Consider the following 22,810-nt stretch of genomic DNA (forward strand, 5'->3'; position numbering starts at 1 on the left):
TATCGATGCCCTCTACTAGCTCCTCTTCCCTCATCTGTGAAGCCATAGCTTCGGCTTTAGAGATGAAGTTGCATCACTGTAGCTGTGCACACTGGTCTGTGAAGCTGTGAAGAAGACTTCATGCCCCAGTAGCTTCCGGCACTAATTTACATAAACCTTTTTTTTCGGCATTAATTCATAAGACATTTTGAATATACCACATTAGAGCTATAGAGGAGGACACAGACTGTAGCATACAAAATAACCCAATATATAATTAACAATTTTGATGGAATTGTATACAACTCATTGGATAAGATGCATAATTCATAAGATGATTTGAAACTTCAATAAAATATAAGATATATAGCTAGGGTTAATAACCATTTTAATAAATACTTGATATTGTACCATACTTTGAAGATAACAGCCAATTAACCCCTTACTGATGTTTGACGTATTAATACGTCACATGTCGGTGCCGGTGGATTTATGGAAAGGGCTCCTGCTGAGCCCTCTCCATACATTGCAGCAAACACCCACTGGTAACACCACCTACCACCTAAGGCTGCATTCACACGCAGTATGCCCGCTGTGCGAGCATACCGACGTGTGCTGGAGAGGAGGAGGTGGTGGCCCCTCATCCCTCCATAGGTGCACGGCCGCAAAACAAGGCAAAAGATAGAGCATGTGCTATCTTTTCCTGGTGTGCGTAACACATGTGTATCGCCGCCGTGCCACATGTACGTCCCCGCAGACAGCAGTGTGAATGAACCCTAAGTGTTAACACTTGTATTGCCTCCGGCAATGCTGCTGCTGGTGATACAAAGTGACGTCATCGGGGAGCGATGATCTGTCGCCTAATGAATACGCCGGTCCACTTTTAGAGTGGTCCGGTGCGGTGTTTGTACTGTACAGCGCAGCAGTGTTTGTTAGCGTTATCTGAGGTTTCTGATAACACTAGCAGTATAACACTGCTGGTACTTTAGTAAGCAGCTCCTTGTGCCATTTTTGAGGGTGAGAGGTCCTGTTCAATAGATGATTGGTAAAATCACTATGTACTTCCATACTACAGTAAGACCTACAGACAACTTTCAGTTAAAGTACCCTAGGGCAGTGATGGTAGAGCCTTAGTGCCCAAACTTCAACCAAAAGCTACTTATTTATTGCAAAGTGCCAGCGCAGCAATTTAAGCAGTAATTCATTTCTCCTTGTTCTTTGACAACTTTCAGTCATTCAGCCTCTTAAAGACACCAACGCAGTTGAAAGGAGGACAGAGTCTTTGAGTTCTGTCTGGTGAACTTCATGCTGGGGTGATGGCCTGGGTGCCCACAGAAAGGGCTCCGAGTGCTGCCTCTGGCACCAGTGCCATAGGTTCGCCACCACTGCCCTAGGGGCTATGAAATTTAGTAAAAAAAACAAAACGGTAATGTATATCCCACACATGGTTTTAAAATATTTGTGCCCTATATTGTTTTGAAATAAAGCATGTGAAACTTTACTTTGCCAGATTCCTAAATTGAGTCCGGGGAGTGGGTATTTCAAATCATAATGGGGCACATTTACGAAGGGTCCTGCGGCCGCGAGTCAGTCGGGTTTCCCCGAATATTTCCGATTTGCGCCGTCTTGCGCTGAATTGCCCCGGGTTTTGGTGCACGCCATTGGATTGTGGCGCATCGGCGCCTCGACAGTAGTGAGGGGTGTTTGGGCTTGGCTGTCGGACAGCCCGAGGGATTCGGACAAACCGCGGAATTTTAAAAAAGAATTGTCGCAAGATCAGCACTTACATGCACCGGGAAGAAGAAGGTGAACTCCGGCGGACCTCGGCGCAGCAGCGACACCTGCTGGATATCGAGCACATGACCTTAGTGAATCCCGGCAAACCCTAATCCTCATCGGACAATGCGCTGCGGGATCGCGGCTGGACCGGGTAAGTAAATGTGCCCCAATGTGTCTACTCCTGGATGCCTCGGTCCATCGGCATTGCCCCTCATACATAGTTTCTCTTTCCTCCTCCCTTCCCGTTGATGTCTGCTCACCTGGATTCGTCTGAAGAATCTGTAAAGGAGCCGGGTAAAGTTTCATATGGTTGGTGAACTTGGTTGGGTGGAATATACATTACTGTTTCTGTTTGTTAACCTGCCACTTGCTAAAACTGTCCCTCTATTGACAGGTTCCTTTTACTGAAAATCTACCTTCAAAATTAAGCATGGATAAACCAGGGACACTTACCAGATCCAGGCTGTGGTAATCTTCTTATATTTGTTATCCATGGCCTCCTCCCTTCTAAAATCAACTTTTAAATCATGCTAATGAGCCTTAAAGGCTGCAGGGGCATTACCAGTGACTGTCAAGTCACAGCACACAGGGGCTCTGGTAACACCTCAAGAGCCCTTCAGCCTCTTTAGAATAATGTTAAAAGTTTATTTTAGAAGGAAGAAGGCAATCTTTAGAAAATATAACAAGATTACCATAGTCACAGTGCCTGGATCTATGAGTAAGTGTCCCTTGTTTATCATGCTTGATTCAGGTGGTAGATTTAATTTGTTTCTCAAGATTCAGGTAGGATTTAGATATGTTAAGTAAGAAAAGTAAAAAAGGGTACCTTTATTTACAAATGACCATTGCCGTATTTCAGCACCTTAGGTCTGGAGACTTTCTCATTTAAAAATAATGATGACCTCAGGCTTTTGCTCACCCTGTGTTCATGGAGCAGTAACATGACTTTTTGCGTTAAATCAGCCGTCTATGAAGTGTTAGAGTAGAATAGTTGGGACAATTGCTTTTTCACTATTCTGGCTGGGGCTATGCTGCTGTGTGATTTGAGGGCCCACTAAATAAGACCTACTAATTAAATAAAAGTAGTTGTGTCCGAAATAAATAAGAACATTATTTCTTTGTTCTATATTACAGCTCATTCTGCATTTTGTATTAACGTATTTATATTTTTGTCCTAGATAAAGAGGAAGAATTATTGAAACTTTATTCAATTGTATTTGATCCTGACACAATGAGTGATGCACTTGTTGGTATGTACCTGCTCTGTTTGATAGAATGAGGTTACTGAGATCATGTTGTGGTTCTAATCTGCCAAGAGATGTAAATGGGGTTGAAAAGCACGGGTCAGCTCATGAAAGATAGATGAAGGTGTGTGGTAGGACAGGATTGCAGCAGTGTTTATACGAGTCAAGAGGGTATGTGAGGCAGGACTGGATGTGGAGGGGGCATAGAAGGACAAGATTATGATATAATTTATTTGTTAGGAGGCTGTAGAGCTATATTTACATGCGGTATCTTGTACATTAATCGCACTATACTGTGTAGGAACACAATGGAGCAAGCATCCTCTTTGTATGGAGGGGCTCAGCCCATACACCGCAGCCAACTTGTGACATGCATGTTAATACATCACACGCTGGTAAGGGATTAACCCCTTAAGGACAAAGCCATTTTACAGCCATTTTACAGCTTAAGGCTCAGCCCGATTTTTTTTGGATTCTGACATGTGACGCTTTTTATGGTTATAACTTTTGAACACTTACTTATCTAAACGACTCTTTTTTTCCCCACATGTTGTAATTGTAATTCATAGACGCCATCTTACCGGCAGTTCTTGCAGGTAACACTGGGGTCCAAATTGGACCCCAGTGATGCCACAGCAACGATCGCGGCCCCCACAGCAACGAAACAGTTCGGGGGGGGGGGGGGTGTTTGATCGAGGGGGGTGTTTGAGGGGGGTTCAGCTCAGATCTTGAGCTGAACCGGCATCGGCTTAGTGTCCAATATATCGGATGCTGAGCGTTAAGGGAGGAGAGTGGTGGGGGGGGTTTTTTTTTGGTTTGTTTTTTTGGGTTTGTTTTTTTTTTTTTTTTTTTGTTTTTTTAAAGAACTATTTAGGGGGAGATTATTCAAAAGCGTCTGTGGAAAACTGTTCTAGTTTCCCATGGCAACCAATCAAAGCTCAGCTTTCATTTTATAGACAGCTGTGGGAAAATAAAATCTGAGCTTTGATTGGTTGCCATGAGCAACTAAAACTATTCTGCTCTCAGACATTTATGATAAATCTCCCTCAAAATGACACTGGGGGTAATGTATCATTGGTTATGCTGGGCATTTTTGGCGTAAAAAAGTCGCATAGAGTTTTTGCGACTTTTCATTGCCCAAAAGTTGCACAGGACTCTTCCTGGCACTTCACAAACTGATGTAAACAAACATAGAACTACTGCTAGTGCAATGCTGTGCAAAGCCAGATTCATGACTTGCGCCTTTTTTAAAAAGACACAAAGCCACTCCCTGCTTACTCCCTGCTGTTGTATGTGCTGCGACTTTTGGTGCATTTTGTGCCTTTTTGAAAGAAAAAAATTCAAGACAAATGTATAGCATAAGGACATTTATTAAAGGGCCAGAGCCACTCTAATGCATTTGGTGAGCAGCGGAGCTCCAAAGACAGACATAGAACTGTTCCAAGGAGCCAGCCTAATAGTAAATCTCCCCCATACACTTTACACAAACTTACCACACTTATCACATGCTTGACCACATATAAAAGTCACACTGGCCTCATACATTGGGGGCTCACTTAATTCATAAAGCTGGTCACAGATTTTGAGGTGTATGAAAAAAGTAAAAAAAAATATATATATATAATAAAAAAACCTAAAATTTAAAATCACCCCCCTTTCCCTAGAACTGATATAAATAAACAGTAAAAATCATAAACACATCAGGTATCGATGCGTCCGAAAATGCCCGATCTATCAAAATATGATAACTGTTTTTCAATGCGTTTAACCCCGTAACGGAAAATAGCGCCCAAAGTCGAAAATGGCATTTACCATTTTGAAAAATATAAAAAAAATCTATAAAAAGTGATCAAAAGGTCATACAGTCCTAAAAATAATATCATTGAAAATATTATCAAATTCCGCAAAAAATGACACCACCCACAGCTCCGTACACCAAAGTTATTAGCGCCAGAAGTTGGCAGATTTTAAAAAAAAAAAATTTTGTACAAGAGGTTTTCATTTTTGTAAATGTATGAAAACATTATAAAACCTATACAAATTTGGTATCCCCTTAATCGTACCGACCCAAAGAATAAAGTAGACATGTCATTTGGAGCGCTCAGTGAAAGACGTAATATCCAAGCCCACAAGAAAATGCGTTTTTTCACCATTTTCATTGCATTTGGAATTTTTTTCCCGCTTCTGAGTACATGCCATGGAATATTTAATAAAATAAAAATTTAAGGTACAGTATGGTAACATTTACAGTAAAATGGACGATGGTAATGTTGTTGTTGTATGCCTTATGTTTATGAGCGACAGTTTTCCTGCTATATACCTGCATGTCATAAGAATTTAAATTAAAAAAAGGACCATGTTAAATTCAAATCTTTTTTTTTTTAAATTTTTACCTGTGTTTTGTATGCGTTGGAAAAGGGGTAGTCTTATACGGCGAATATATCTTAAACCAGTGATGGCGAACCTATGGCACGCGTGCCAGAGAGGGCACGCAGAGCCCTCTCTGCAGGCACGCGTACCATCTCCCCAGTCTCATGAAAGTGGGCCCGACACGCTGCGATACCTGCGCAGCCCGGCGATACCTGCGTGCTCTGATGCCTGCGCGGCCCGGCACTCCACTGTCTGCGCGGCCCCGGCGCTCCGATTCATGCGCGGCCCCGGCATTCCGCTTCCTGCTTGTTAGCGGCGCGCCGACGTCTGCGCGGCCCCGGCGTCCCGCTGCCTGCGGGGTCGCAGGGTCCCGGCGCCCGATGCCTGCTGCCTGGCTCCTGTGCTCCGGCGGTGACGTCACCGCATCCTCGCCTGCACTTGAGATGGCGCGTTTCGGCTGCTGCACCTGGTAAGCCCCTCTGTGTGTGTCTGTCTATACTGGGGTGGTGGGGGGGGGGGGAGACCCTATTTCTATCCTGGGGTGGGGGATGAGGCCCTATTTCTATCCTTGGGTGGGGGATGAGGCCCTATTTCTATCCTTGTGTGGGGGATGAGGCCCTATTTCTATCCTTGTGTGGGGGATGAGGCCCTATTTCTATCCTGGAGTGGGGGATGAGGCCCTATTTCTATCCTGGGGTGGGGGATGAGGCCCTATTTCTATCCTGGGGTGGGGGGTGAGGCCCTGTGTCTATACTGAGGTGGGGGGCCCTGTCTCTATAGTGGGGTGGGGGTGAGGCCCTGTCTCTATACTGGCTACTGGAGGGACTGGGTATTACCTCTAAACTCACAATGCTGCAGCATTTCTCCTGTGTTGTGTAAGATATTTTCAGAGAAAATAAAACTTTTACTTAAAGAGCAACAGCCGCAGTACACAGCCATACATGGAGCTACAGGCGCAGTACACAGCCATACATGGAGCTACAGCCGCAGTACACAGCCATACATGGAGCTACAGCCGCAGTACACAGCCATACATGGAGCTACAGCGGCAGTACACAGCCATACATGGAGCTACAGCCGCAGTACACAGCCATACATGGAGCTACAGCCGCAGTACACAGCCATACATGGAGCTACAGCGGCAGTACACAGCCATACATGGAGCTACAGCCGCAGTACACAGCCATACATGGAGCTACAGCCGCAGTACACAGCCATACATGGAGCTACAGCCGCAGGCAGTAATACAGTATTCATCACTATATTAGCTTCTAGTATAGTGTTATTATTGGTAATGTTGGCCTTTCTATAGTGGTCTTTATAACCAGAATTATGCTATTTATGTGGTTGTAATGGTGGCCTCATGATGTCACAGTGTTATATGTCTCTTGTATAGTGGTATTGTGGCGCTTTTGGGCTAAATTGCTGTGTTGGCACCTTGCGATAGAAACGTCGGCTTTGGTTTGCAGTTTGGGCACTCGGTCTCTTAAAGGTTCGCCATCACTGTCTTAAACTCTATATTTTAACAGGAAAGTAGGGGGGTCGTCTTATACACCAGGTCGTCTTATACGCCGGAATATACGGTAGCTATTATTTCTTTAGGAAGAGATTAAACAGTGGAAGAACCCTTGTATACATTTTATTTGTCATCCGTCTATTCATATATATGTGTATGTATGTGGCTTTTGACTTTTGTATTACTTTTGGATCTATTTACTGGGTTGTTTCCCATTTTATTTTACAGATTGCATTGCCCCAAGTGCAAGGAGCAAATTTGTTGGCACGGATCATTGTACAAACTGGCATAGTTTCGACAACAGTATATTTACAACAGGAAAGTTGATAATAGCTCCAAAAAAGAGGAGTATAATGGACGTTTTCCGGTCTAGTATTATGGTATGTAAAGATTTGTACGTATGATCTGATCTGAGGAGAAAGTGAGGATGCAGTGGTGGATAAAGTATTGCAGAATTTACACAACACTAAACATTTGCAGAAAAACGATGTTAAATAGATTTTTCTTCAAGAAATTTTATAATATATCTTATTGGATCAAAGTGCTTCTTTGTCCTCTTACATTAGGTCTTCCTTTTTAAAAGTCATCTGAATAAAATTAATGAGGTATCAGATTACAGAGCTCTATGCAGATGTAAAGGGGAACAGTGAGAAACCTGTACACACACCAAATAACTGATTTATGCAGTTTGTTGAAAGGTTAGATGCACTTATGTAATGTAACTTATCTGTATGTAAAAGAGGCAGTTGGTGCACCCAGGTCATGTCCTCAGCACCCAGATCACAGATTTTCCATTATGTCCTCCATGACGACACCTAGAGGTTGCACCTTAACACTATACCACTGATTTTGGTCGTGTAAGACCATCACACGGAATGTTTGGATTCTAAACATCATCGTATCGGGTTGCAGGATAGAATTCTGCCCTCCTCCTACACCAAACTTTTTTATTTCCAATCTTCTCAAAGTCTGTCCCATCTTATTTGGGAAAACCTGAAGAAACTTCTCACAAAGAATTGTACAAGCTCCCATAGAAGAAAAAGAGAAGGCTTTTTTCTTAGCACTGTTTCTTGTAAAGAAACCAAATGGGACCTGTTGTTTAAACATAAATCTCAGGAGGCTAAACATAAATGTTACATACAAACCCTTCAAAGTTTATCTGGTCCTAGGATCTTTACAAATAGTGAAACAGAAGTCACAGTATTCTCAATATCAGGTATCCTGATAATCCCTTATCTGGACGACCTTCTCGTTGTGGCAAGCTCGGCAGACTCGCTGATCTTGGAAGACCTGGGGTGGATCATACATTTTCAAAAATCAGACCTCGTTCCAAGTATGAAAAAAAGATTCCTGGGATTGACATTCAACTTTTATTTACAGAAGACATTCTTGACTCTGAAGTTCTCTGACTCTGAACTGTGAAATTCTTAACAAACTGAAGACCATCAAGCAACTACCGTAGTGAGCACGTTTCAGAAGAAGTCCTCATGCAGCATCAGAGCACCAATTACACTTCTACGACACCTAACATCTTGCATAAATTGTGTAACTTGGGCCCAATTCCATTCAAGATACCTTCAGAGATGGATCCTAAAAATCTGGACAAGGCCGGCGGTCTACTGTTCTAGATACCTTCAGGGAACCTGGTCTCCCTGGATGAGAAGTCAATCTAATTTAAGAGAGTTGACTGCTGTCTAGAACACTATAAAAAGACTTCCTCCACAATCAGACATCAGAAATCTAAACATCTCCGACAGCAAGGTGGTACTTGTTTCCCAGACTGAATGGAAGTCTCCGAGAAAATCTTCAGATGGGCATAAACGCACCTGGATTCCTTATCCACTGCCTTTATTGAAGGATCAGAGAACATGTTGTTGGATTGGCAGACAAAGACTGGACACCCACGAATGGTCTCTCAACATGGACATCGACCCTTTTCTGACTCAAAATTGTGGTCATCGTTCGATTGACCTCTTTGCATTTTCAAGACAGACCATTGGGCCTGGATGCCCAATCTTCAAAAGATTGCTGAGCAGGACAAAGGTTATTATGATGCCTCTTATTGGTCAAAAAGATCATGGTTCCCTCTCCTGATTGGAAGATGTACATGTCCTGCTATGAACAGATTCTCTAGGAAAGACCTTCTACAGAAGAGCCCGCTATTAGTGGCTGGAACCAATTAAGTCTTCTGCTTGGCTCCTGCCAGGGAACTTCTCCTAACTCAATTAGTATTTGAGAATGTCGTTTACAAACTAGCTCCTTCTGAAAACCTGTCGCAACTGAGATTTACTCTAGTATGTGGTAAAAGTTTGTGTCCTGGTGTGCTGACTTTCCATCAGATTTCAAGAATCCTCATATCTCTCAAGGTTACACTAAGGGGCTAAGGGGTCCTAGGGACCTAGGGTCACAGGTGACGGTGTGATGTGAGAGTGCGTTACGCTGCTCCTCACCCCAATCTGAAACCTCCCCGCTGTGATGCCCCGGCACTCGGCGTCTCATGGCGATACATGGACTGACATCTGAGACGCAAGAGGGCCTTGAAGCCTGCCTGGTAACATATATGGCAGTTTGGGCACCTAGCGTTGTGTAGGTCGTCGGCATTCTGTGGCCAGCTGACTGGAGAGAGAAGTCGGCTATGAGGCATTTCGGTGGGGTGAGGGTGGCACTGCGGTCGTGATGCCTGGACGGCGTGGTGTTGCCTCATCCCCTAAATTTTGCTGCACACTAAAGAACCTGAAGACCCACTGAGACTATGGAGTAGACCCTCGGTTATATGCATGTGCTGCAAGCGACTACCAGTCTGGTAAATCTGGCTTGAACTTTTGGAGCTAGCAGAAACGTAAAGAGGATGGGGGAAAAGTATTTTGTTTTTCTATATCTGCCCCTTATGGGGAATGAGAACTGATACCTTTTACTAATTGGCAACTAACAGCTCCTCACTTGCTGAATACTAACTTTTTCAAATGGGCAGATCACTATACGGACTTATATCCAGATATTATCTATTGTGGCATCAGTCACTTCTGTATACTTAAGGAGGCCTGAAATTCTAAGGGCTGTACTCTAATGCTGTAGGCGGGTCATCTATCTATGTACTTATCTTTGGTTAACTGGGGAATTAAATATGGATTGGAGGGATAGAAATACAGTACTGGTAATCAGTATATCTGATGTATCGTTACAATTGTATTTTGGAATAGATGAGTTTTGTAATCTGTATGATCAGGTACCTGTGTGATATGCATTTGTACAATCTTTTTGAGAATGTGATGTCTTTTTGATGCATAGCGATTTTGATAATTTTTAGAATTTTTGTAAAGTCTTTTTCTAAAATAATTAAAGATCTATTTCAATTTTTTTTAAAAAGGGGGCTAAGTACAAATCCCATGCAGGGGTATATGATCAAATTGTTGGACGGAGTCTCAATATGGCTCTAACCTGATTCTAAGGCCTAATTCGCACAAACTCAAGGGCTTGCAGCTGCACCTACATCCCCCATAGAGGGCAATAGGCACACAGAGCAATACGTGTGGCACCGTACCACTCCATACACAGGGAAAAGATAGAACATGTGCTATCTTTCCCTTAGTGCACGGCCGTGCATCTAAATGGAAGGGGGGGGGGGAAGGGTCATCCCAACTCCTCTCCATCATGCAGGACATAGCTGGACGGGCATACGTTCGTCTGAATTCGCCCTTAACCCCATAGCGCAATAAGACGTACCTGTACGTTTTATTGCACATGGGGTAATATGCAGAGGGCTCACGGGCTGAGCCCTCTTCATACTTGCCGGGTGCTTGCTTTATAATGAAGCAAGCACCCGTCGCTAACACCCGCGATCGGTGCTTGCACCGATCGCGAGTGTTAACCCTTTCAACGCGGCTGCCGATCTGCACATTATAATAGATGGTGTGCAAAATCCCCTTACTGTTGTATGGCAGTATATGGTAGGATCAATCGGACAACCTAGGGTTAAAGTACCCTAGGGAGTCTGAAAAATAGTAAAAAATTAAAATAAAAAATAAATGATATAAAAAAAAAACCCCTAAAAATTAAAATCGCCCCCCTTTCCCAAGAACTGATATAAATATAAATAAACAGTAAAAATCATAAACACATTAGATATCGCCGCATCCGAAAATGCCCGATCAAAATATAGTAACGGTTTTTCACTGCGTTTAACCCCGTAACGGAAAATAGTGCCCAAAGTCGCAAATGGCATTTTTTTGCCATTTTGAAAAATATAAAAAATTCAATAAAAAGTGATCAAAAGATCGTACAATCCTAAAAATAAGTCGCAAAAAATGACACCACCCACAGCTCTGTAGACCAAAGTATGAAAAAGTTATTTGCGCAAAAAGACGGCAAAATGAAGAATTTTTTTTTGTACAGGAGATTTTAATTTTTGTAAATGTATGAAAACATTATAAAACCTATACAAATTTGGTATCTACGTGATCGTATTGACCCAATAAATGAAATAGACCTGTCATTTAGGGCGCACAGTGAAAGCCGTGAAATCCAAGCCCACAAGAAATGGTGCAAATGCGTTTTTTCACCATTTTCACTGCATTCAGAATTTTTTTTCCCGCTTCCCAGTATATGGCATAGAAAATTAAATACCATTACTATGAAGTGCAATTTGTTACGCAGAAAACAAGCCCTCACAAAGCTCTCTAGGTGGAAAAATAAAAAAGTTATAGATTTTTGAAGGTGGGGAGTAAAAAATAAAGACGCAAAAACGAAAAAGGGCCTGGTCCTTAAGGGGGTAAACTTCTAAACGAGGTAGCCCTTTGAGTCTATCTCAGATTGTGACATGAGAAGTTTAACTCTTAAAACTAACTTCCTAGCTGCTGTAACCTTGGCCCATAGACTAGAAGAAATCCAATCCCTTTCTGCAAAGACCCATACCGCTGCATCTAAGAGGACAAAATTATATTCAAATTAAGACCTTGCCGACCGAGGATGAACTAGATCATTCTCGTGCCGCAAGGGGTGAATGGAGAGAGCTCACAAGCTGTGCTCTCTCCATACACACCGGGTAATGGCTGTATAAAACAGCCAAGACCCGCCTATCACTGCCGTTAGCCTGTTAAGTGCCGCGGTCGGACCCAACCGCAGCACATAACTTACCATTAAATGCCCGCCGACATTTTGGATGGCCGATCGCCGCCCCCTAGAACGTCATCGGAGGGCGGCGATCAGTTGCTATGGCAGCCTAGAGTCTCATTGAGACTCGTGGGCTTGCCGTGTGCAATGATTTCTAATAGCCAGCAGAGGGCAGGCTATTAAAAGTCATAGTAGTATTGCAATATATAGTATTAGCAATCGGACCCTGCAGGGTTAAATTACCCTGGAGGATCTAAAATAATGGTAAAAAATTTTTTGTAAAAAATAGTAAAAGTTTAAATCACCCCCCTTTCCCTAGAACTGATATAAATAAACAGTAAAATTCATAAACACATTAGTTATCATCGCGTCCCAAAATTTCCCATCTATCAAAATATATTAGCGATTTTTCCCAGCGTTTAACCCCGTAATGGAAATTGGCGCCCAAAGTCGAAAATGCCACTTTTTTGCCATTTTGAAAAATATAAAAAATTTTATAAAAAGTGATCAAAAGCCCATACAGTCCTCAAAGCATTAAAATCTTCATCAAAAGTCGCAAAAAATGGCACCACCCACAGCTCCGTACACTGAAGTATGAAAAAGTTATTAGTGCCAGAACATGGTAAAATGAAGAATTTTTTTTTTGTACAGAAGGTTTTAATTTTTTTAAATGTATGAAAAAATTATAAAACCTGTACAAATTTGGTATCCTCGTGATCGTACCGAACCAAAGAATAAAATAGGCATGTGATTTGGGGCGCTCATGGAAAGCTGTAAAATCCAAGCCCACAAGAAAACGGCGCAAATGCGGTTTTTCATCATTTTCACTGCATTCTGAATTTTTTTCCAGCTTCCCAGTACACTGCATGGAATAATAAATACCATCACTATGAAGTTCAATTTGTTACGCAGAAAACTAGCCCAAACAGAGCTCTTTACATGGAAAAATAAAAAAGTTTCAGATTTTTGTAGGTGGGGAGTGAAAAATGAAAATGGAAAAGGGCCATGTCCCTAAGGGGTTAAATAGTTCATTTCTCCCAAAAGTGGTTACTGAATTTCAATGTTACCAGGAGATTATATTACCCTCATTCTGCAATAACCCTTGTAACAATGCAGAACTAGAGTCTTAATGTAACAACTGTGATAATGGAGTATCAAAACAAGACCAAAACCTTTTGCAAAAGCACAAACATTTTCATCTAATTTGCCGGAAAAAATTAAGGACATAAACCTTCGAGTTCTACTATCGCCAGTTGTATCAAATCTGCTGTCTCTAAAGCCTACGGATCATACAATCTATATTACCCTGAAAACATTACAGCCATTCAACAAGAGCAATTGCTACTTCTTGGGCTACTTCCCAGATTTGCAAAGCTGCTTCCTGATCATATGGAAATCCCTTCTAGTCACAATATGAGTTTTATAAGGGCAAGTTTTATCTGCTGTCATGGGGGATGTAATGGAAAATATGAATTAGACTAATCAGTAATTCTGTTTCCATGAGTTTCCCATGCCGACCATAATTAACCTTCCCTGCTGTATTAATCTCTCTTATTTTTTAGTCTTGTTATCCTCCGGTGGTTATCTAGAAGACTTTGGCGTGAGACCACAGGGGGCGGAGTTTTATCCTTTCTGCGCAATTTCCTGTCCCTATCAAAGGTCAAGGTCCAACCTCCATGTGCCGTCATGGTGGACAGAATTACTGGTTAGTCTAATTCATATTTTTATGCCTCAATCACATTTCACTTCCAGTTTCTTCCCAAGTGTCCCACATGACGAATCTACTGCTCATTTGATGGAGGGGGTAGTAGAACAGGCAGGAATAGCAGTGCTCATTGGTGTCCTTGGTACACCTTCTGGCCCATTAGCATACATATTAAAATAGGATTATTTTTCTGAAAACACATAATGGATAGAAATAATAAAGGTATGTTGAAAATCACAGTGCATTCCTCTACAACGGGGGGAACCTTGTTGGCTGAGAGAGCCAGGAACGCCACATATTTTAAAATGTAATTCTGTGAGAGCTATACAGTATGCACATGCCTGCCAGTAGGTAGGTAGCCCCTGCACATGCCTGCCAGTAGGTAGGTAGCCCCTGCACAAGCCCACCAGTTGATAGGTAGCACCTGAACATGCCCACCAGCTGATAGGTAGCCCCTGCACATGCCCACCAGTTGATAGGTAGCCCCTGCACATGCCCACCAGTTGATAGGTAGCCCCTGCACATGCCCACCAGTTGATAGGTAGCCCCTGCACATGCCCACCAGTAGATAGGTAGCCCCTGCACATGCCCACCAGTAGATAGGTAGCAACAGCAAAAAAAATTACTCGCATACCTGTGCTCCCAGCTGCCGGCTCCTTGTTGCTCCTGTGCTTGTTTTGTGACCCAGAGGCGCAGCCACCATCATTGTTAAGGCGATGGCGGGGATGGTGCCTTGGTCGCACAAAGGATGCAGGCTGCAATGTTACATGATCAGTGCTGTGTGTGTCTTAGACGCACACACAGAGCAAATCTCTATTTATTTAAAGGAAACCTACCATTTAGAATGGCAGGGGTAAGCTGTAAGTACCGTGCACCAGCTCAGGGTGAGCTGGTGCCGGTACTTACTTTTGTTAGTGTTATAAACCACGGTATTGCGGTTTTAACACTTTTAAACTTTAGAACAGAAGGGGCTTCGGCGCTGCGCGCACAACATCTCCGCTATTTCCTATGTAGGCGCACCGCCGAAGCCTGTTCTGCTCTGAAGTTTATAAAGTGTTAAAACCGCGATACCGCAGTTTATAACACTAACGAAAGTAAGTACCGGGACCAGCTCACCCTGAGCTGGTGCTCGGTACTTACAGCTTACACCGACCATTCTAAATGGTAGGTTTCCTTTAAGATTTGTCTGCGAGCCGGAGGCAGCCTTCAAATGAGCCACATCTGACTCCCGAGCCATAGGTTCCCTATCCCTGCTCTGAAATATGCTGCCAATAGAATCACGTTTGAAATGGCCATCCTTGCCTAGAGTGTTTATCCCATGTCTTGCATTCTCAGCACGGGACAATTAACTCTGTATGGAGAGGAATTATAGACTAAACCCTCTCCATTCATAGTGGATGTCTGCTAAAACGTTTAATGAAAAGTGATCTAAAGGTTGTATAGGACTCAAAACATGAAGACTGCAGAGCAGATGATGGGTGCTTAGTGGTGGATTCTGTAATTGCACATAAAGTGTGCTTGTGGCAGGCTATGGTTGTAACAGCTTGTAAAGTAGCTGGAAGTGCCTTTTGCAATAGACCTGGACAATTCTATCAGTATGACGTATTACATGATATAACTGAGTCCACTTTACATGGTTATGCCTGACTCTTGTACTATTTTCTTCCATAAAAAGTGCTATGTGCTTAAAGATTTAGCATCTATAATGGTTCATCTCATTTTAGATGTTATATTAGCTGATAATTTGTCCTTGCTAATTTCCAGTGGATAATAAGCTGAATTCTCATTTTTATGGTATAATGTCTTCATTATGTTCTAGATTTACTACGTTGAACAAGGTGAAGTGCTGTTAAATCTATACAAGTCAGAGAGGATTCTAAAGAACGGCGACTTCTTTTTTGTTCCTCCAGGTAAAAAAAAATATATTCTTTTAAAAATGGATTTCAATCTGCAGACCTGCAAGCTTTATACAAGAAGTTTGCCAAATGAAATATATAATCAGTGATTTAGTGTATATTGTAGATGTGCCAATATTTGTTTTTATTTCTCATTCTGAAATGCTGTTTTGAAGCTGAAAGTCTAAATTTGCAGTCTTTGAACCTATATTTTGCATATGAACACATATATCATATTTGTTCAAATCAAGCTTTCCAAACTAAATAGGGGGTATTTATTAGTGTATTTGGAGTGGAAAATTTTTTTTCAAACCTTCATGGTCATGTGACCTTGAACATTTTTAGCCCAGTCCGGAGTGTCAGCAGTGCTAGATCGAGGTGTATTGCCTTTATTCCTCTGTCATTTTTAATACTTACTACCTTTTCATAGGATAGTTATTCAGTATTTGTTCACTTGGTGTCGAACATCTGAATGGTGACCTGTAACTGGTAACACGGTGAAGAAATTCTCTTCTAACAACCACAAGGTGCTGTCTAAAGTGGTTTGCACCAAATTTAATAAGGGCTTTAGTATGGTGTGGCTTATAACATATTTAAGTACTTAATGACCGCCACATAGTCTTTTTGCGGGACATCGGGTCCTGCAAGTGCCGTTGTTGGGCTATGACATCGCAGCCCAGACCCGGCACTAACACCTGGGATCGGAAAACCTCAGATCTCGGGTGTTTAACCCCTTACACACAGAGGTCAAGCATGACCGCAGCATGTAAGTATGTCCCCCGCGGATCGGATTCCCCCCCCCCCCCAGTGAGCTTACCGGGGGATCCGATCCCTCCTGTCACAACCCCCGGGGTTTGGCGTGTGCCCTGATGCTGCCGGCTCCACTTCTCGCCAGGTTCTACCTCCTGGCAGGACCCGGCTGTAAGTAAATGAGTATTATTTTATAATAATTAAATAAATAAAATTAAAGTCCCATAAATACCCCAGTTACTTATAAAATTCAAATAAATGTATATAAAACACAAAAAAAGTACCTATTTGGTATCACCACGTCCATATTACTGTGTAGAACAACTGTTTTTCGCAAAATATAAGCCCTGTCAACAGAAAATACAGAAGTTATGGCCCTGAAAAGTTGTCCATAGTAAAAGCAATGCAATTTTCTCCAATATTGGTTTTGCTCAGTAAAATTGAGCAAAGATAAGTAAAACTATATAAATGAGGTATCACCGCAATCGTAGTGAACCAGAGAATAAAGATAAAAAAATATTTTTACATTACAGTGAGTGGGGGGAAAAATTTGCTAAAAATCCAAAATAAAAAATTATGATTTTGTTTGTCCCCCTTTAAATAGTTAATACAATCTCATGAATAAACTATAGACGCCCAAAAGGAATAATTAATACAAATGTATCTCGCCCTGCAAATAATAAGCCCTCATATGTTCACATTACCCCAAAAATTTAAATTTTATAGCCTGTACAATTTGACAGTACAAATCTGCTGTGAATGGCGCTGCTTCCGTTCCATGCCCGGCCGTGCGCCCATACAGCAGTTACTACAACATATGGGGTATCAGTACACTCGGGAGAATTTGGGCTTCAAACTTTGCAGAGCATTTCATCATTTTATTCATTATGAAACTGTCAGTTTTGGTTTAAATGAATGTATTTTCCCAAAAAATGTTAGCTTCTAAATCGCAGGACCATATTGTTATAACCCATGTGGGGGTTAATAGACTTAACTGAGTTTTATATACGTTGAGGGGTGTAGTTTCTATATAGTGGGGTAATTTATGGGGTTTTACTGTTATTTAGGCCTTTCAAAGTCACTTGAAAGCTGAGGTGTCCCTCAAAATGTGAGTTTTGGTGATTTTCATGAAAATAAAAATAATCGCATCCAAAGTTCTGTGCCTCATAACATCCTAGAAAAATGAGAGGACGCATAAAATATCATTCCAACATAAAACAGATATTCCGGATATATTAGCTATCAATCCTTTTGGGTAGTTTTACTTCCTCTCTGGAATGCAGAACATTTCAAACTTTGGCAAAAGTTTGTAAAAATTCTTTTTAAATTTTCATATTTTTTTTCCAGATAGAAACACAAAACTTATCCCTTAAATTTATAGCAGAACATGTCAGGTACTTGTGTAGCTGATGTCTGTGTCTCTCACATATGTATGAGATGATGCAGCATGTCGGCAGATGAAGCACAGACACTAACTATGCTTTACTATACATTACACTCAAACATGAGCAGGGGGAGCAGAGGGGAGTGGTAACAGGAGTTCATTTGCAACCTAGTGAAATATTCTCTGGGTAGGGAAAGAGTAATTATATATCGTTTTGTCCTTATCTGTGAATTTGAAAAGGATTATGGAAACATTTCTTACAAGGCTTGAAGTTCACTGGCACAGGAATTCAGGGAGCCCTGAAAATGTATTCCTCATCCCTCCCGTTAATTCTGAACATCATAAAAAGTATTTCATGTATCCTAAAACAATTGTATTAAAATATTTTAATTCTCTGAAGACAAACAGGCCCAATTATGGCTAAATCAGTGGATGAGTTTTAACATTATGGTTCATAAGAAACATAAAAACATAAATATATTGCCCTAAAATGTCCTTTAGTAGACTTACAACAAACCTAGTTAACTTCTTTATGACCACTGATGGTAAATGTACGTCGGCACTACGGTTGGCTTGCTAGGAACCAGGGAAAAGGATGCCTGATTCTTAGCGACCTGCAACCTGTAATAGATGGAAAATTGTGCTTTGGTGACAGGTTCTCTTTAATAAAACCTATAATTACAAACATTTAGTTATTGGGGTAGAAAAAAAAAACTTGTGGCTTAAAAGCATCTTGCATAACAACATACACAACCTATTTGCACACTTGCTTATTGCATGCAGATAAAACGTAGCCGGGGCGCCTCTGGGTCATTTCCGGATTTTCAGAAAGTGTTTTTTAGAAGTATCCAGCCATTATATCAGAAAAATGGGGCAGTGACTTTGCAAATGACAAGTATGTAAGTTTGGACAGTAAATCGTGATGGTAGAAGTCCATTAACTTCTTTGTGACTGAGGGTCATTGTTGCCTGAATGTTCAGGTCAATTTTTGCAGTTTTGTAATGCACTTCATTGAAGAGGACCAGTTACCCATAAATTGGGCACTAGGAGCTGCTTACTAAAGTAAGCAGCTCCTAGTGCTTAAACAAACCTCCGATAACGCTATCTAACACTGCGGCAGAGTACAATGTAAACGCCGGACCGCTCTCAAAGTGGTCCGACATATTCATGAGGGGGCGGTCTGAGGCGCTGCCTCTTCCCCGCTGCCTCTTACTTTAGTAAGCCGCTCCTAGTGCCCAATTTATGGTCACAGCCTCCCAGTATATAGCCAGCCTGCCCCCTTAAGTATACAGCCTGCCCAGCCTGCCCCCAGTAGTATTCAGCCTGCCCCCTTAAGTATACAGCCAGCCCAGCCTGCCCCCTTAAGTATACAGCCAGCCCAGCCTGCCCCCTTAAGTATACAGCCTGCCCCCTTAAGTATACAGCCTGCCCCCTTAAGTATACAACCCGCCCAGCACTAACAAAAAAAAATAAACTTATATACTCACCCTCCGGTGCTCCCCCGATGTCCGCGCTGCTCACCCGATGTCCGCGCGGGTCCTCTTCTGTCTTCTATCTTTCTCTGCTGAAGTCATACTATGCGACGGCTGGAGAAGAACATGGCGGCGCCCTGCGGAAGACTGAAGACAGGTGAAGATAGAAGACAGAAAAGGACCCGCCCGGACATCGGAGGAGCAGCACTGTGTATCGGGGCCACCGGAGGGTGAGTATATAAGTTTTTTAAGTGCTGGGCTGCCTATTGACTCGTGTATGAGCCGAGTTGAGGATTTTCCGCACATTTTTTGTGCTGAAAAACTCGGCATATACACGAGTATATACGGTAAGTCTTTCCTGCAGCTCCGTCTACATTCTGCCTTCAGCTGGCAGGCTGGAGGGGGGCACATTTCAAACATTTACTGTTTATCTCCTGAACCCTAGAACCTATCTGATGACACAAATCTGTTCTCATATTAAAAGGGAGAATCCCCCTTTTATAATTCACTGAAATTGAGGGAAAAAGAGAGTATAAGTAAAAATAAAAAATAACTTTTATTGGATATATATTAAAATTAGTAGAGAAGTGTGTAGTTAAGATGTAGATCTTACACCCAACTAATTTGTGTTTTAATAAAAACTTTTTCCGACCTCAGGTATCGCACAGTTTTGTGCAGGGGAACACTGACGTCGGAATGTGGACAACCAAATCTCTACCTCGGCTGGTGGGAGGACCGGATAGTTTTCTCGGAGGAATACACCAGATGGACATCATGTATGCCCATCTGGCTTCGGTATATCGACGATATACTCATTGTGTGGTCTTCCACTCCCGCAGATTTTCACGATTTTGTTAGAGCCTTGAACATGAATGATCTGGGCTTATGCTTCACGAGCGAAATTCATGAAAGTTCCATTGCATTTCTTGATATACGCATCTCTAAAACCTCAGATGGCCAATTACAATCAAGGGTACACAGGAGCGAATGCGGATGCTGTGAAAGAAATCCTCAACAAATACTGGCGGATCTTAAGACAAGATCCAGATCTGAAAGACCTTGTGTTACCACATCCATCTGTTACCTACCGGAGAGGGAAGAATTTACGTGACAGGCTCGTTCATAGTCATCTCGAGCCTGCACGATCCCCTAGATCCTGGCTCTCAGAAAGAACAGGTACCTTTAGGTGTGGCAGCTGCAACATATGCCAACTGGTTCTACTGGGTAACACTTTTCAGAGTGCCAATACAGGCGAAACCTTTTATATCAGGGACTATGCCAACTGCAAAACAGTGGGAGCCGTGTACATGTTGTCATGCCCCTGTCCGACCAACTATGTGGGAAAAACATATCGCCCAATCAAAGTGAGAATACAGGAACATACAGGGGACATTAGGAATCAACGGAATACCACTGTGGCAAGACACTTTGCCCAATGGCACCACAGTGACCCGAAGCTCCTAAGTTTTCAGGTCATAGAAAAGGTCAGACCCCCCAAACGGGGAGGAAACTGGGACAGACTGATTCAGCAAAAGGAGGCCAGGTGGATTTACACCTTGAATACGGTGGAACCTAATGGCCTCAATGAAAACCTGTCCTTCGTCAGCTTTTTGTGACTTCCTGTCCCCTGAATGGATGAGGCTATGTATAGGGATCTCTCTACTACATCATTTAGATCTCTTCTACTTACCCTCACCTATTCTTGTTTTTTCCTTCCGTCACGTCGCCTTGCCATGCTGCATGGTATATTACTCCCTTGTATCCCAGGCTGTTTGATCCTATCTTTTCTGTTCTCCCTTCCTCTCTGCACGCTGTCCAGTGTAGACCATATATGTCTGTTTTAGGCAATATGTATCTACCTTCACATTATCTTTTATGCTATATCAACAGTTGATACATGGTACTGCTATTAACTGAACCCGGCCGGCGATGTTTATGTGACAGACATCGGTTTAATTTCCCCCCCCCCCCCCCCATTACCATCTTTGGTACCCCTTACCTCCCCACATTCTTCCTTAAGCGGGAGTGGTTTGTTTTTGTTTTTATCGGCATATCTTCTCACGCTCCTACGCTGTCCTATAGCCATGGGTTTCGCTGAGTTGGGGCGGCCCTTCACGGTGCTTACCGGACTGGCGATCATGTGACTGGAGGCGGGTTTCTCTCCTCCGATCCTCCCATTGGCTCTCACCACTCTGACGCGCAGGGGGGCGTGTCCTCTGCGGGAGGCTCGATGTCTCCGGCTCCCCGCATTGGTTCTCAACCACTCTGTGTCATCACAGGAAGGTGGGGCTACCTACTTAAATACCCAGTGTTTCCCCGCTGCCGCTGACATCAATGCGGGGACACGCTGTTTGAATGTGTGTTTATATCTACGCGTGTTTAACTTAGACACAATGTATCAGATCCCTGATGAATTAGATTAGGAAACGCGTCGGATCTATGTACTTGTAGGAGAGCTAGCTGGAGATAGAGTTTTAGTCCTGAGCTGTCTCTAACCGGACAATTGGGGTTAGAATCGTCTATGCCAGACAACTTACCTCTATCGAGATATCACCAGCATGTAGCCTCCATACTAACACACCATCTCAACTGAAAGATAAACTCTGTGTAGTGTGAGATACAATAGTGTGAGATCAATTTTATCCCATTATCTTGAGGAGGGTAGTTGGGAATAGAGCTTCTCAGTTAGTCCTAGGATAGTGGCATGTGCATGCAGTGTATGCGTGCCTCCCATCCGCTAGGCAGTGAGATCTATTTCCCCACTGAATAGACTACAGACCTCCACTTTGGTTGTCCACATTCCGACGTCAGTGTTCCCCTGCACAAAACTGTGCGATACCTTAGGTCGGAAAAAGTTTTTATTAAAACACAAATTAGTTGGGTGTAAGATCTACACCTTAACTACACACTTCTCTACTCATTTTAATATATATCCAATAAAAGTTATTTTTTATTTTTACTTATACTCTCTTTTTCCCTCAATTTCAGTGAATTACTTTTTTGAGAGAGGTGAATAATCAGATATTTTCATACAGTGAATACAGAATCCCCCTTTTATATATGCTATATGGATTATGTATGGACACTTCACTGACCCAGAGATATCCACTCTTAAAGTTACAGTCGGAAATCTCAGAAAAAGAAAGATGTATATAAAAATCTACATTTTTTTTACTACAAATTTAAGAGTCTATATCTCTGGTTCTGTAAGGCATCCTTACACTATCCATTTATCATTATGTTGCATTAGAATTGTGATATAAGGTGACACATAACCTTACAGTTGGGAGTGGGAACCGTATAGAAAAATCACACTCCCAACTGTATCTTTAAAAGTGGATATCTCCTGTACCTAAAAGAGAGATTCTCCTCTTTAAAAAGACACCAGAACTGTGTTTTGAGATGCCACAGTTCAGAAAATCTAGCCATTTGAAGTGTGACCCCAGCCATGTTGTCTGTATACGTGCTATCTGCACAGGGTATGTGCACTTGGGATGTATATAAGCTGTATGAGTTGTAAAGGGGTATTTTGGACACCACAAGTTTTCCTGCTGCCACTGTTAGACTAGCTGAAGAAGTAGCAGTAGAACCCCAACATATCCTGAAA

The 22,810-nt window shown here is 42.3% G+C and overlaps 1 protein-coding gene across 7 annotated transcripts in view; it reads left to right on the plus strand.

Annotated features, from left to right (window-relative positions):
- Positions 1-22,810, plus strand: part of CENPC (centromere protein C) — a 127,472-nt gene that overhangs the window by 101,853 nt on the left and 2,809 nt on the right. For 6 of the 7 annotated variants that reach the window (XM_072114920.1, XM_072114938.1, XM_072114948.1 and 3 more), the window contains 3 exons: positions 2,937-3,008; positions 7,117-7,268; positions 15,522-15,612. In XM_072114920.1, coding sequence (XP_071971021.1) covers positions 2,937-3,008; positions 7,117-7,268; positions 15,522-15,612 — 315 coding nt within the window. Of the gene's footprint in view, positions 1-2,936; positions 3,009-7,116; positions 7,269-13,559; positions 13,703-15,521; positions 15,617-22,810 lie in introns of those variants that run through there. The other variant, XR_011848779.1, reaches the window with a different exon arrangement.

This window comes from Engystomops pustulosus, chromosome 1, assembly GCF_040894005.1.
Source record: "Engystomops pustulosus chromosome 1, aEngPut4.maternal, whole genome shotgun sequence".
Classification (NCBI taxonomy): domain Eukaryota; kingdom Metazoa; phylum Chordata; class Amphibia; order Anura; family Leptodactylidae; genus Engystomops; species Engystomops pustulosus.